This window comes from Cricetulus griseus, chromosome 3 (assembly GCF_003668045.3).
Source record: "Cricetulus griseus strain 17A/GY chromosome 3, alternate assembly CriGri-PICRH-1.0, whole genome shotgun sequence".
Lineage (NCBI taxonomy): Eukaryota > Metazoa > Chordata > Mammalia > Rodentia > Cricetidae > Cricetulus > Cricetulus griseus.
This window is the reverse complement of record NC_048596.1, coordinates 148,371,642-148,385,913: the sequence shown is the minus strand read 5'-3', so window position 1 is coordinate 148,385,913 and position 14,272 is coordinate 148,371,642. Positions and strand designations below refer to the sequence as shown.

General features: G+C 42.8%; 1 protein-coding gene across 1 annotated transcript in view; it reads right to left on the bottom strand.

Moving 5' to 3' along the window:
* Ano5 (anoctamin 5) overlaps positions 1-12,157 on the bottom strand; it is a 65,544-nt gene extending 53,387 nt beyond the window's left edge. The window contains exons 1-4 of the mRNA XM_035441657.1: positions 11,173-12,157; positions 10,980-11,105; positions 4,489-4,532; positions 2,775-2,828 (exon numbers count right to left, since the gene is read on the bottom strand). Coding sequence (XP_035297548.1) covers positions 2,775-2,828; positions 4,489-4,532; positions 10,980-11,105; positions 11,173-12,157 — 1,209 coding nt within the window. The remainder of the gene's footprint in view (positions 1-2,774; positions 2,829-4,488; positions 4,533-10,979; positions 11,106-11,172) is intronic.
* Positions 12,158-14,272: the final 2,115 nt, after the last annotated feature.

The following is a 14,272-nucleotide window of genomic DNA, read 5'->3' as shown; positions in this document are numbered from 1 at the left end:
TGCTTCAATACTGGGGTGGCCTAACTAAGTAGCTAATGATGGTTGGTGTGTGCGATGGCTAGTTTTATGACAACTTGACCCAAGCTAGAGCTATCTGAAAGGAGGAAAACCCTTTTGAGAAAATGCCTTTATAAGATCAGGTTTTAGGCATGTAGCCCATAAGGCAATTTCTTAATTGGTGATTGTTTGGGGAGGGTGCATCCTATTGTGGGTAGTCCCATCTCTGGGCAGATGGTCCTGGATTCTATAAGAAAGCAGACTGAGCAAGCTACAAGGAGCAAGCCACAAGCAGCACCCCTACATGGACTCTACATCAGTTTCTGCCTCCAGGTTCCTGTCATGCTAGAGTTCCTGTCCTGATTTCCTTCTGTGGCGAGTGGTACTGTGGAAGTGTAAAGCAACTTGCTTTTGAGTCCTGGTGTTTCATCACAGCAATAGAAACACTAAGACAGTGTGAAGTTATGTGTACAGATGGAGGTGACATGCTGGGTATCAGACATTAAATGAACTATATTCTTCTGCTGGTCTGAAGTTATTCAGCTCAGTGCTTTGGTTTTCCTGCCATATTTGGTGATATCTGAAGATAACTGTCTTTCACAGATGATTTCCCTGAACTGACTACAGATTCCCTACAAGACATGAGAATACTAGGGTGGCATGGTGACCTTCATGATCTCTGAGGTGATGAAAGTTAACCCAAAAGGGGCCACATAGACTAAACACAACTAAAAGCTATTTTGCAGAAGAAATTCAGAGAAATAGTTCCTTACATTGATGGAAGAAAATATTTCTTAAAAAGAACACAAAAATATGGGCTATTAAAGAAAAGAGAAGGGAAACTGAATTTTAAAAACATTTTTACATTATTTTAGAAAAAGAAAATAGCCCAATGATACTCCAACCAAAACCCAGGATGCTTTCCTCCAGCCCTCCTCAGCTTCCTATGTTTAAATTCAATGGTGTCTTATGTACTTGATTTTCTCTTCTGGGTTCTGGAAACAGTCCTCTTCCCTCTGTTCCCCAGTACCACAGGCAGCACAGGGTTCATGGCTGGTATGCTGGGAATCTCCAGCACCTATGGCAGTCTGTCTGTCCAAGTGCCCCTTAAACCATCCTACTATGAATATGTCTAAGAAGATCTTAACTGATACATTTCATGACAATTGGTTGTAATGAAAACACATGTTTTCTAGTAATGATTCATTCTAGGATTAACGCAAGAAATGTATGAGATGAACTTGCAGTATCTTGTAGTATCTGGAATGAAGAAAACACTAAAAATAAAACAGAAAACAATAATGGAGAGTGTCCAAGTTATATAGACATCATAAAACACTCTCCAAAGCCAAGTATTGCTGAGTTAATAACACAGACATAAAATAAGTATCTATGAGTTGATGCATAGGAAAGAATGAGGAGGAGGTGGGAAAGACCACAGAAGAACTCCAGGGAAGGGGAATGTGGCTTAATAGTAGAATGTTTTTCTAGCTGGCCCTGGGTTCAAGCTTTGGAACTGTTAGTGCCAGTAAAAAAATAGTCATTACTATCAGCTATTTTTAAGAGTAAGCATAACCCCTGGCACACTGCATACTGACCCAGAGACTAGTACAGTAAGTATAGGAGAAGAGAAACATACAGAAACATTGTAATGGAGAAATCAAGTAATTAGCCAAGTAATCAAGGCTAAAGCATCACATTGTGCCAGGACATGATGCAAAGCTGGTGCCTTTTTTTTTTTTTTTTTTTTTTACGTTCTCCACCACCAGTTTGAGTCATGAAGAACACATTAGGAAACAGGTGAGGTGCACTCTACAAAGTAAAAGAACATCAACCTCGGAGGTCCCCAGATACAAGAAAGTACTCCGAGTTCTCTCAACCAGGAGGTGCAGAGGGGACATGGTTACTAAGGACCCTCAAAGACAGTATCAGAGGAAACTGAGGACACCTGAACTCCATTTCCTGTCTTCCCAAACATCACCCTTACTTATTTTATTCAGCAAATAAAAAAATACTTAAACTTAATCAAATTTAAAGTTCAATAGTTCCTAAGCTGGATCTAAGTTTAATTTTTAAAGTTTAAATTATGATTATTCTTAGGTATTGATCTATATTGAAGCATACTATAATGCAGTAAGAAGGCTGCTGGTTCAAGTCCAAGACCCTCTTCCTCATAAAAAAGGGTGATTTTGATGGAGCCTCTGCAGCACCAGGACTTATTCAAGCGCAAACTGATGCCCTCTATGTACCATTCCAATTACCCTCTATGTGCCAATTCAAATTTTTGATGGTTGCCTTTTTGGTTTTTTATTTATTTATTTATTTATTTATTTATTTATTACATTCCAATCCCAGTTTCCCCTCCCTCCTCTTCTCCCAATCACCCCCCCCAACACACACCTCCCATCTGCTCCTCATAGAGGGCAAGGCCTCTGTTAGGAAGTCTACTAACTCTGTCCCATCATCCCCTTGAAGCAGGACCAAGGCACCACTCCACCTGCCCCCCACCACAGTATCAGCTGACCTGACCTGGTGAGAGATCACTGACTCAGGTCTGACAAATTGGGAACCTGCATAATACTGAACTAGAGAATTAGACTCTCTTAATATAGGTGACATTGGTAACTTTTTTTAAATAAATATTTTTTCCCAAAAGTAATACATTCTCAGATACCCACATGAGGATCTGAGATTTAGGTGACAGTATCCCCAGTTCAGGCCACAGAAGGAAACCTGTGTCGGTACAGCCAAGAAAGGAAGTACAGGTCACTGCTTACCGATGGCTCTGGCTCTCTAGAGATTAGAGAGCTGGTGTCTCTGGTGCCCATACGCTGTCAAAAGAAAAAGATGGATGAGAGAGGGGAAGAAACAGAACTGTTAAGGATAGGCCGAGTGAAAAACTGTAGCATTTAAGTTTCCAAAGCAAGAACAGTGAGGTTTTCTTTGTAGAAATACTTCACCTTGAAACCTGAACTCTTATTTCCCCATCCAAAATGGCATGCAAAGTTGCAAGTATGTGTACATGCATGCACATATGTGTATGCATATGTATATGTGTCTGTGTATGGTTGGAAAGAAAAAGAGAGATGGGAGGGGCAGAGAAAGGAAAAGAAGCATTGTAAAGGAAGCCCTGCTAAGTCATGAGACATTCTACCACAGGTGAAATGCTAAAAACCCCACAGTAAAATAATCAGGAGCTCTGGCAATTTTTTAGAATTCTGAGCAGGAACAACAGGGAATATACATCATTGATTAGATGTTTCATGCTTCTTGGCATTGGCTTGAAATATTAAAAATTTGTAGCTTTGAAGATGACACATTATTCTTTAAAATGTGTCACACAATGCAAGAAAAGTCCCTGTGAATATATGATACACACAAGCCACTTGCAACTAAAGCATTTCTGCTTTCTTGGACATGGATTTCCAATCCACTTGTTATTCAGTGGTCCACACACCACAGAACTGGCTCATGAATTGCCAGGGATGGGAACAGGAACCTCCCTAGCTAACAGAAGTAACCTGAAGTCCATATCCGCATGGGACACTCAGATATCTCCTTTTGGGAGCATCACATCCAACATCTCACTATGACTGGTTGGTTCTGAACAAATCAGTTTTGACAAACAGTAAATATTGTTTAAGGATACTTCAGGAGCTTTTGGGGATATGTTTGTGTGCTGTAGAACTTACACAGTGAAATTGCCAGGAAATAAGAGTGTCTCTTAGTAATGACAAAGACAGTGCTAGCACTGGTATATCCAATTTACTTCTGCTGACCTAAGTTACACTTGTGAATCCCAACTGATCATCAAACTATAACAAAATATCAAATAAAACTAAACCATCAGACAATTCTGAAATGGTAGCCTCTACAAAAAATGATGAAATGATGAAGGGATACAGTGATGTTTCAGAGCTGCTCATTTGGAGGACATGAGTTTGGTTCCTAGCATCTCCTGTAACTCCTACACCTTCTCCTGGCCTCCATGGGCACCTGAAAACAACTGTGTATAACACACACACACACACACACACACACACACACACACACACACACACACACAAACGAACATATTTTAATAGAAACATAAGGACTCTTTTAATAACCATAAAAATAAGTAAATTCAAACTTATGACTGCTCTCCAATACAACAATAACTTGCTCCTCTTTAGTTTAAAATTTAATTTTTAAAGAAATTTTAGAACTTGTGGGACTCTTAAATCAAGCAACTGGCTTACAGCCAAACTATTCAGAAAGGGTAGGTTTTCTTGAGGAACAATACCAATCTAATTTTAAATTTAAATAGTAAACTAGATGTGGAATCTGTCTCACATTAAAAGATAGATGAGCAAGTCAGAGAAGTCGGAAGACCGTGCATTGTAGGAGTGGAGAAGTCAGTTTAAAGCAGCTACACATCTGAGGTGCTAACCTTGACTTAATCTTTGTGTTCAAAATGGAGTGAAGCTCATACACAAACATTGGACTTACCTCACTCATTTGGAAAGCATTGTCTATTTCTTTGGCTCTTAAGCCTAGAACAAATAAGAAAAAGGAAGATCCATTATGCTGACTAGTCTTGTTTAGAAGTCTTCATAAGGAAGACACAGAAATTCAACAAACCAACAGAATTCAAAGAAAAATGACTGAAATAATATGTATAAGATATTACAGGAGCTAAACTGTTCACATCAGCCTCCAAGGGATGTCTTTCTCTAAAAACTAATTGTTATCATTCGGTCACTAGGAAACAAACATGACTCTGATGAACACACCAAACAGAGTCCAAGTGCTGTGAAAGACCATCCAGTGGACTCAAGGACACATACCCATTTGCTCTCTCTCTATGTGAGGGATAATTTGTTTCTGTTATTTTCTGGATTTACCAGAGTTCTATCACTTTTTAAGCTTTTTAAGCACCCAGATACCTTCATAGTGGTCAGGTGTTTAGTCATGTGGACATATATTCTCAGCAGGTTCCTGATGCTGCAGATTGTCACATGCAGAACTGATTCTTAATCTTGGAGGACTCCAACTTGGTGTCTCTCCAGTCAATAATTTCCTATACAACAATGTAGTTTTGGAGAAATATCTCAATAGAAATGATATGAAATTACAGACCAGCCCCAACAAATATTCCTCTGAGAAGAGTTAGCATAAACTCTGAAAATGTAGAAAATATAAAACTACCAGTTATGTGGGGTTTTCATACTTTGAGAAACAATACAGCCCAGAAAAATCTCACAGTCAACAGTGATGTAGGAAGCTCAATACCCCTTCACAGGTTGCAAGTCTATAAAGATGCACAGCAGGTTGAGCATAACAGCATTAATCATTATGAGGGAAAGGGACAAACTACATCCAAATAACTCCATTACAGTATGTGGAGACAGTTATTCTTTGTTGTTAGCTGTAGGTGATCATCTCTTATGTTGACTAATTTAGAAATTAAACTTAAGTGTAAGCATGATATAGAAGATAACAGGGGTTAGTATTAACTTCACTTTCAGGCTCCCACTTGGTCCTCAGGCTGTGTTCCCTACAAATAAAAGGTGGATACTATACACAGAGAGGCAATGCATCATGGCAAACAAGCACAGCATCCATAGCTTCCCCTTCAGCTGACACATCAATGGCAAATCTCTCTCTCTCTCTCTCTCTCTCTCTCTCTCTCTCTCTCTCTCTCTCTGTGTGTGTGTGTGTGTGTGAGAGAGAGAGAGAGAGAGAGAGAGAGAGAGAGAGAGAGAGAGAGAAAGAGAGAGCAAATTGTAAGGTGTGTGAGCATTAAATGAGCTGATGTGTGCACTTGGTGTGTAGGAGATCCTTGTTGATGATGTTACTTTTATGAGGATATGTTATATTCCTAATTAATCTTTCTGAAGTTCTATAAATTATTTGGCTCAAGTTTCAGAATAAAGTTCTGATAATTATTGTTATATTCATAACTTTGTTTTGCAGGAGGTGCCCTTAAGCTGTTAACACTTACATATAAGCACATGAATGTTAACCAACAATGACTGCATCACTTAGATTTTCTGAGTGTGGACTTTTCCATGCGAAAGAGGAAAACAAGTAAAACATCATTTGAAAGGTGTATAACATACAAAACCACATGGCAAGGGATTTTCAAGTGTATACTTTCTCAATATATAGCTCAAGTTTTAACAACGTCCCAAACAGTTCTCATTTGATTTGTGAGAAAATGAAGACTGATCATTTTTACATGCCTTTGTGCTATGGTTTGAGTGTGTGTCCCAGAGTTTCACATGCCATAAGTCTGGCTTCCAGCATGACAATGTTGAGAGGGGACGATAACAGCCTAGTCACACATAATTGGGACACTGCAGGAATAACTTTTAGAATAAACTACTTAAATTCTAGAGGAGGCTCAGTAATTCCTTTGGAGAACAACCTGTCAGAGAAAGAGTACACCATGCCCCAAGTCTTTCTGGCATTGTGTCTCACCATAAAATATTCTCTTGCATTTGCTCCATCATAGGTGGCATAGCCAGAAAGTTCTCAAGCTGCATATACGTTAGTCCTTCAGCACCAAACTCATGAGCTAAATACCATTCTGCTTCTCATATACTACCACTGTCAGGCATTTTATTAAAGCAACAAAAATTAGCATGCTTTTATGACAAAGAGTTCAGAATCAAATCTCTCAGAGATAAGTATTTATCTCCCAATTTAGAAGCAAGGGACACCAACACAGGAAGGTTTTCTTTTCTTGAAGACAAAAATTTGTCAAAATTACACCAAAGAACAATGCAACACACAAATAGGATCCTGTCCCAGAGTCACTAAAAACACATCCTTAAACAAGGTATACAGAGCACTTATAGCTCCATTTCTTATGAAGAGAAAGGTGAAAACTAAACAGCAAATCCTCCTTGACCTGCTTCCTTTTCTCTGTTTAACATAAAATTAGGCAGAATAAACACTTTCAAACTGTCCTCTGAACTTGACAGGATGGGGTTGAAGACTCTGACAAAAGATGCTATAAGTCCCCCAATCTCCTATGAGCCCTGCTATCCTCCCCTCACACTTTCCCCTTTAACCCCATGCTTTCCTTCCCTGGAGTAAACTGTCTCCACTGGCTCTGCCCAGCCGAAACTTTACCTTGTGGCAGTTCAGACATTCTCCTCCCTAGCCTTGCCCCAAACCACTTCATGAGTTCGAGTACTTTTTTATGTGTTGAATCCTCTGAGCCGCAGTATTGAGGCGGATAGATTTTTTTCCTCATATACTACACACACACACACACACACACACACACACAGAGAGAGAGAGAGAGATCACCAGCTATCTCATACACAAGTGTTCACACCTCAGTCATATTTACATTACAAACAAGAGGCCTGGGACTAGAATGAGGTCTCAGGGATCCAGAGTACACAGTGTTCTTCCAGAGGACCAAGGTTCCCAACACTCATATCAGGAAGCTCATAAATGCCTGTTATTCCAGATCCAAGAAACCCAAGGTTCTCTTCTGGCCGCCATGGGAACCTGTACACTCATGGCAGATACATGAGGAAATCAAAAATAAGAGGCTGGGGAGCAGGCTACGCAGTTTAGAGCACATGCAGCTCTTGTAGAGGACTAGGCTCCATTCCCAGGACTCACACTGGTATTTACAACCATATGTAACTCCAGTCCCAGGGGGCTACAACACCCTCTTCTGGTTTCCCAGGACATCATATATGCAAGTGCTACACATACACACAGATAAGACTTTCATACATATAAAATAAAATAAACAAATCTAAAAACCATTTATAATAAATAAAACAAGTTTTTTTTTATGTTAAAAAAGAAAAAAAAAGGGCCGGGCGTTGGTGGTGCACGCCTTTAATCCCAGCACTTGGGAGGCAGAGGCCGGAGGATCTCTGTGAGTTCGAGGCCAGCCTGGTCTCCAGAGCAAGTGCCAGGATAGGCTCCAAAGCTACACAGAGAAACCCTGTCTCAAAAAATCAAAAACAAAAACAAAAAAAAGAAAAAAAAGAAAAAAAAAAGAAAGAAAAAAGGGGTGGGGGTCTAAGGAGATCTAACTTGGAGCCAGCTCCAAGTGATCACTTTGAGATTCCACCAGCACTGGAGACTTGCTGTAGACAGGAAGCCAGAGACGTGAAGGTTAGAACCAACCATTGAGGAGAATCACCATTCACACACTAAAAAGAAAAGCCAGTACAGACTGAGTGACCAGTTTCCATGGAATGTACCTTACCAAGAACATGCTCTCTTGCAAAACCAGAGCCCCAAATAGCCCCTGTGTTTGCCAAGAGGTCATCTCACATTACACACTTACCAGCAGCTCAAAATAAAACACAGCCATGTAGGGCCATAAACAGTGTCTTGGTCCATATCAAACCACTGATGGATTAGTGTTCCCAAGTTTGTACTGTGTCCTGGTGTGCAAGAGGAAGCTCTACCACCCAGGCTGTTGAAATCACCTAACAGCAGATCTCTTAGCGTCTATTCCTACTGAGAACAACAACTGTTCGGGAACTTAAGTAACCTCTTGGCTATGGGGCAGGTGTTTTTTTTGTTGTTGTTGTTGTTGTTTTTGTTTGTTTTTTTGTTTTTTTTGATACACTCTTTAAGATAGCTATATTAGTATGACTTTACATGCAGCTTTTAAACTTCCATTTCCAATGCTAAATTTTTAATCTACTTTTTCCAGTGCCAGCTTGTCAACAGCAGTCACAGAAACATAGGCAACAGTGTGGTAATTTGAATAAGAATGGCTGCTGTAGGGTTATGTACTTGAATTCATCCATGTGGACCTGTTGGGGGAAGGACTGAGAGGTGTGTCTATTGGAGGAAGTGTGCCACTGGAGGTGAACTCTGAGGTATCAAAAGATCATACCAGTTCCCTCTCTCTCTCTCTCTTATGCCCCTGGTTCAGTATGTAAGGCCTCAGCTTCTGCTCCAATGTCATGTTCTCTGCTATGATGGTCATGGACTCTAATAACCCTCTGTAAGCCCTAATAAATGTCTTTTTTATAAATTGCCTTGGTCATGGTGTCCCTTCACAGCATAGAAAAGCAACTATGACAAATGGGCACCCGACCAACACACCAAAGCTTTCTGATTTCATGCTAGAGAAACAGGAGTTGTTCAAGGAACTCTGTGGCTGAGTTTCTGCTCCCTTGAGTGTCATGCTGCCAGGTCCACAGACATGGACAAGATGTAGATATCAGACTTCCCATCAAAATAATCTTCCCCTGCCTGCATCCAAATCAGAGAGATAGCTGTGATTACACGAGGAAGCATACACCACAATAACATTTGCCACGAAAAGAGATGAGGTTCAGGAATGTTCTGAAACTTCTTAGGGAGACAGAAGCTACATGAGTCCTCATGCCAGAGGCTTGCTAACCCACACCCTCTAGTAAATGGTTCACCTTGAGATTAAACCACGTCAAGCCACACACACCTGAAGTGGTTCATCTCCATGGGACTGCAATGAAATGTTTTCCTTCATTTCCCAGAAAACATCACATCATGTATATTCTTGTTTCATATTTTTCCTTCAAAGAAGAAATGGGAATTACTCCTGGGATTAAAAACTTTGTAGACACTTAGCAAACAGTGGTCGTGTCTTAAAATAGTCAATACAGAGTGACTACATGTTCCATAGACCTCCTGTGATAGACACAAGAAAAACAAAAAACAGTGTTTAAATAATAACTTACAAATGAATGTTCATTGCTGTATCATTCATTGTAGCATAAAGGGGGAAATTAGCCTAATGTCCAGGGTTTGTCTAACAAATGGGTGTGGTGTTCCTCCACAATGGAATACCACTTGTCAAATAAAAGGAATGGTGCACTATGGGACTGAACTTCAAAAAACATATCAAGAGATAGAAGCTAGTTTCAACAGAGCACAACTTCATTGTTCCACTTACTTGAAATATCTGAGATAAGGGAATCTACAGAGACAAGAGGCTCAGATGCCTGTGGCTAAGGATGAGAAATGGCTACACAGAGGGCTATCAGCTGAAATGATGAAAATGATACAAAATGACTCTATGGAAATGGTCACAAAACTCTGTAAATGCACAGAAACCATTAACTGTAATACTTCACTGGTAAGTTTTATGGAAAGAAGATTATGTCTCAATAAAAAAAAAAAAACAACTGTTTTTAAAAGGGAAGAGAGAAATGTGATGTTGGCCCAAGCCTTGAATACCAGCACTTGGGAGGCAAAGGCAGGTATCTGTGTGTTTGGGGCTAGTCTGGTTTACATAGTGAGACTGTTTCAAAAAGAAAAACAAAGGGTGTAGTGGGAGATAATAACAATATTTTCTTGTCCCTTTAAGACCAGATAGCCAGACTACACTTGTATCTTCTAATGATTTTTTTTTTTAAATGGAGCCAGGGGTGGTGGCTCCTGCCTATAATTTCAGCAAACAGTCTAAGACAGGATTTCTGCCATGAGTTTGAAGTCTGCCTGGGCTACACAGTGGGAGATCTTAACCTCTCCTCTTCCAACACCCAAACACCTTTATATTTAAATAATGTGAAAAGACAACAAACAAACAAAAACCCAGAATTACTAAGAGAATTGAGGCTTGGTGATTTCAGCAGGAAAACTGTATGTTTAGAAATAATGTATTAACTAAATTATAAATTGACAGAATATAGGTCAATGGGAACCTTAGTAGAAACTGACTAGTGTTCTCAACAGAAGTAAGGCATCACACACACACACACACACACACAGTAGTGTTCCCAAGAGCTGATAGACCTTAAGTCTGTCCATCCCATAATCATAGTCTCAAAAGGTATCTGAAGGTCTGCAAAGAGCTGACAGGAAGGGATTGGCCCTAAGGTCTGCCTGTCACCATCTATGCAGGCTATCCTCGGAAAAGCCATCTTCCACGAGTGGGTTTCCCTGGCCAATGCGCCACACCACGCCAGTCACTCGGGGTCAATGGGGTCCAAGAAAGGTGCCCGGATATCCTAGGGAGTCACAGGTTGCAGGTCCCGGGTGCGCAGGTGCATCCGGGGACATCGCGGGGCGTAGAATGTTACCCACCTTCTGGCAAGCGCAGCGCGGACTAGCCGCGCTGCGAACGTTCCCGGGACAGAGACCCACACCTGCCAACGTCCCCCAGAAACCGCGAGAAAGTTCACGCGCCTGTTTAGCGCTGGCCTACGGTCCTACCTTCCTCCTCCACCATCTCCAGCAGGTCCGGGTCGCCCATCTTTGCCAGCTCGTTGAAGGCACTGATGAGCGAGACGCAGGGGGTGTCAGACCGCTGTGACAGGCGGCGAGATGCCTTGGGGCGGAGGCTGAAGCGGATGGTAGGCCGCCGGTATTGCATGTCTGGCACCTGTACACAGCTGGAGCTTTCACCCCTTAAGGTGCTAGAAAAGGGTGAGTCCAGACCCACGGACACCCGGGGAGACATCCGGGAAGCTAGAGATGACTTGGGAGCAGCCTGGGATGAGCCAGTAGCCAGGGACGTGTGAGGTGCCAAGGACGAGCGGCGGGAAGCCAAAGATTCAGCAAGGATCCTCAGGCTAGGCTTCCTTTCCAGGCGGTACTTGCCCTGACTACTGCGGCGGTCCAGCAGACTGTCAGTTAAGCCTTTGTGCTTCACTGTCCGTGAACGATAGCGCTGCACTGTCCCCTCCATATAGGACTCTAAGTACTTGCCCTCATCCTGGATACCCTGGCCTGAATAACTTTCTTGACTCTGCGGCTGCACCAGTTCACGCTGGCGAATCCTCTGCTTCCCTTTCGACTTTCCTGGCACTTTGATCTTAGAGACCCCAATTTCGCTGGTATCTCGGGACAGCCAAGACTCATCCCCAGTTTCTGGCTCCTGGACGCTCAGCAGATCCATTCTTTTTCCTCCCTCCTCCAGGATTTCCACCTGATAATCCTCAGAGATCCTCACTATGCTCTCATCCCTGGAGACTCCAGGTCTTTCCACCCTTCTTGCCCTCTCGGGGACCCTCGACATGTCTACAGCCAGGGAGACTTCAGGCCCCTCTACCTGTCTTGCCTCCTCAGAGGCCCTCGCCACATCTACATCTTCAGAGACTCCTGGCCCCTCCACCCTACCAGCTTCCCTGGGGATCCCATCCCGGGTGGGCTCCTGGGAGTCTCTTGGCTCCCTTCCCTCTTGATCCTCCGGCTCCATACTCAACAGGCTTAGAGCTTCCTGTTTCCACTGGTCCACCTACTCAGGTCAGGTACCCACAGATCACCATCTCCAACCCTTCTACCATCCCCTCTGGTGGGCAGCCTCAGCCTACTAGTAGGCCTGGTTTCCCTGGATTGCTTGGGGCTACACTCAATGTGAGGCCCGCTGGGCCAAAACCTTCTTCCCAGTTGGAGGTTATTTTCTGTCGGGTGAGAAAAAGAATCACTTCCCTTAAAGCATCTCACTCCCTTTAAGGCATGAGCGTGAGACGGTCTTCCCCCAGGTTCCAGAAGACTCTTGGCTAGGAAGAATGTTAACCTTGAAAATGAAGCAGAGGAATCCCCAGGAAACAAATTGCTCTGAATTGGTCCTGGCAGCCCCACAGTAATCAGAAGGTAAGGATTACTGCAGGGGTAACCAGTGAGTGGTGGGCTGAAGGTGAGCTGGTCAGGCACCTGAGCTGAGGACCTTGGCAATGCAGGGGCACTTCATGTCACCGTCTAGGGCTAAACTGGGGTGATCTGAGAATTAAGGATCAATCGACCAAAGAAAACTGTGTGGCTTGGTTGCATGGCTGCTATGTGTTTCTCTGTTCTAGCGATGTTCTGAACTGGACAATCACCTTCTAGAGATTCCAAGATTGCTAGTATAGTGGGAAATTACCAATACGGAGTCAGGTAGAAATATAAGGGTATTTAATAGGGAAAAGCCTTACTTACAGAGCGACCTAGCCAGCTGGCGTGGCAGAGGTCTGTAGGCAAGCCCAAAAGAGAGACCAAAAGAGAAAACAGTAGTCCCCTTCCAGTCTCGCTCTATGTCAGCCTGACCACGCCCTCGTAAGCGTGGTCAGGCACACCTGTAGCCAGCCCCTAAGTAGGCGTGGCTACAGCTTCCCCTACAGGCTAGGATTTTGCTGCAGAACTGAGCTCTGTATACAGTCCAGATTTTCTCCCGCTGAGGTTCTGGAAACACGTCAGACGTGGCCAAGCGATTCAAGGCTTCGCAAAATTCTCTCCTTGATGTATTTTTCAATTGTATTTGAAGAGTGGCTATGCATAAGGTGAGCAACAGACGTGTTTGCCTGTGAATGAAAAAAAAAAAAAAGAAATAAAAAGGAAATGGAAGGGTATGATTGCTCCTTGGTATGGTGGAGAAAGTTTATTGTGGGTAAAAGGGTAGGTAGAGGCAGAGATATCTGGGAGAGTCCAGAGAGGACTGACCATACCGAGCTGGGCCATTCAGAGAGAGGAGAAAGGGAAGACAAAGGGAAGAGGGGAACCAGCTGCAGCAGCCAGGAGATCAAACGTCCAAAATGGGCAGGTAACAAAAAATGTCTGGATTATATAGGGAAGAGCTCTGGAGGAAGGGCAGCCCAGCCCCTGGGCTGGAGAGTTCAGGGTAGAGGATGGGGTATGAGAACCAGATCCTGAAACAGGTAGAGACTGAGGGATGCTGGGAGAAACTGGTGGCCATGTATGCTTTGATATGTTCAATAGGCACCTCAGCCTATAATCATAATTATGACAGAACTGTTTGGTTCTTTCTCATTGACCTCCCCTTACACACTTCAGTTAAATCTTTCTGGGAACATTGTCATGGAAACACCCAAAGATGTGTCTCTTGGGTGATTCTAAATCCAGACACCATGTCAATCAAGATTAACCTTTTTACTATGTAGTTGCTGTTTTTCCTTGTTTCATTTCTTTTACTAAGACAAAATACCCTAACACAAAGCAACTTAGAGGAGAAAGGCTTTCATTGAACCTACAGGATTTAGTCCATCATAGAAGAAGGAAGACACAGAGGAAGACACAGCAGGAACTTGAACCAGCTTGAAACAAATGAAACAAAGTAAAAGACAACTTCTAAGAAACCTCCACTGGCTTGGCTCTTGAGCAATGGTTCAAGGTTACTTGTAGAGTGGGCATTCTAGCAGAGCAGGCCCTAAGGGCCTGCCCATCCCATGGTGCAGTTGAAACTGGCTCCATGGCTTCTAGAGGTAGTGTTCCTACTGATGAGTAGTAGGCTACGGGGCTGGAAAGGGAGAACATGATAGCAGAAGAGAAGGGACTAGATTCATATGATACCCTACCTCCAAAGGCAGCTTCTGGC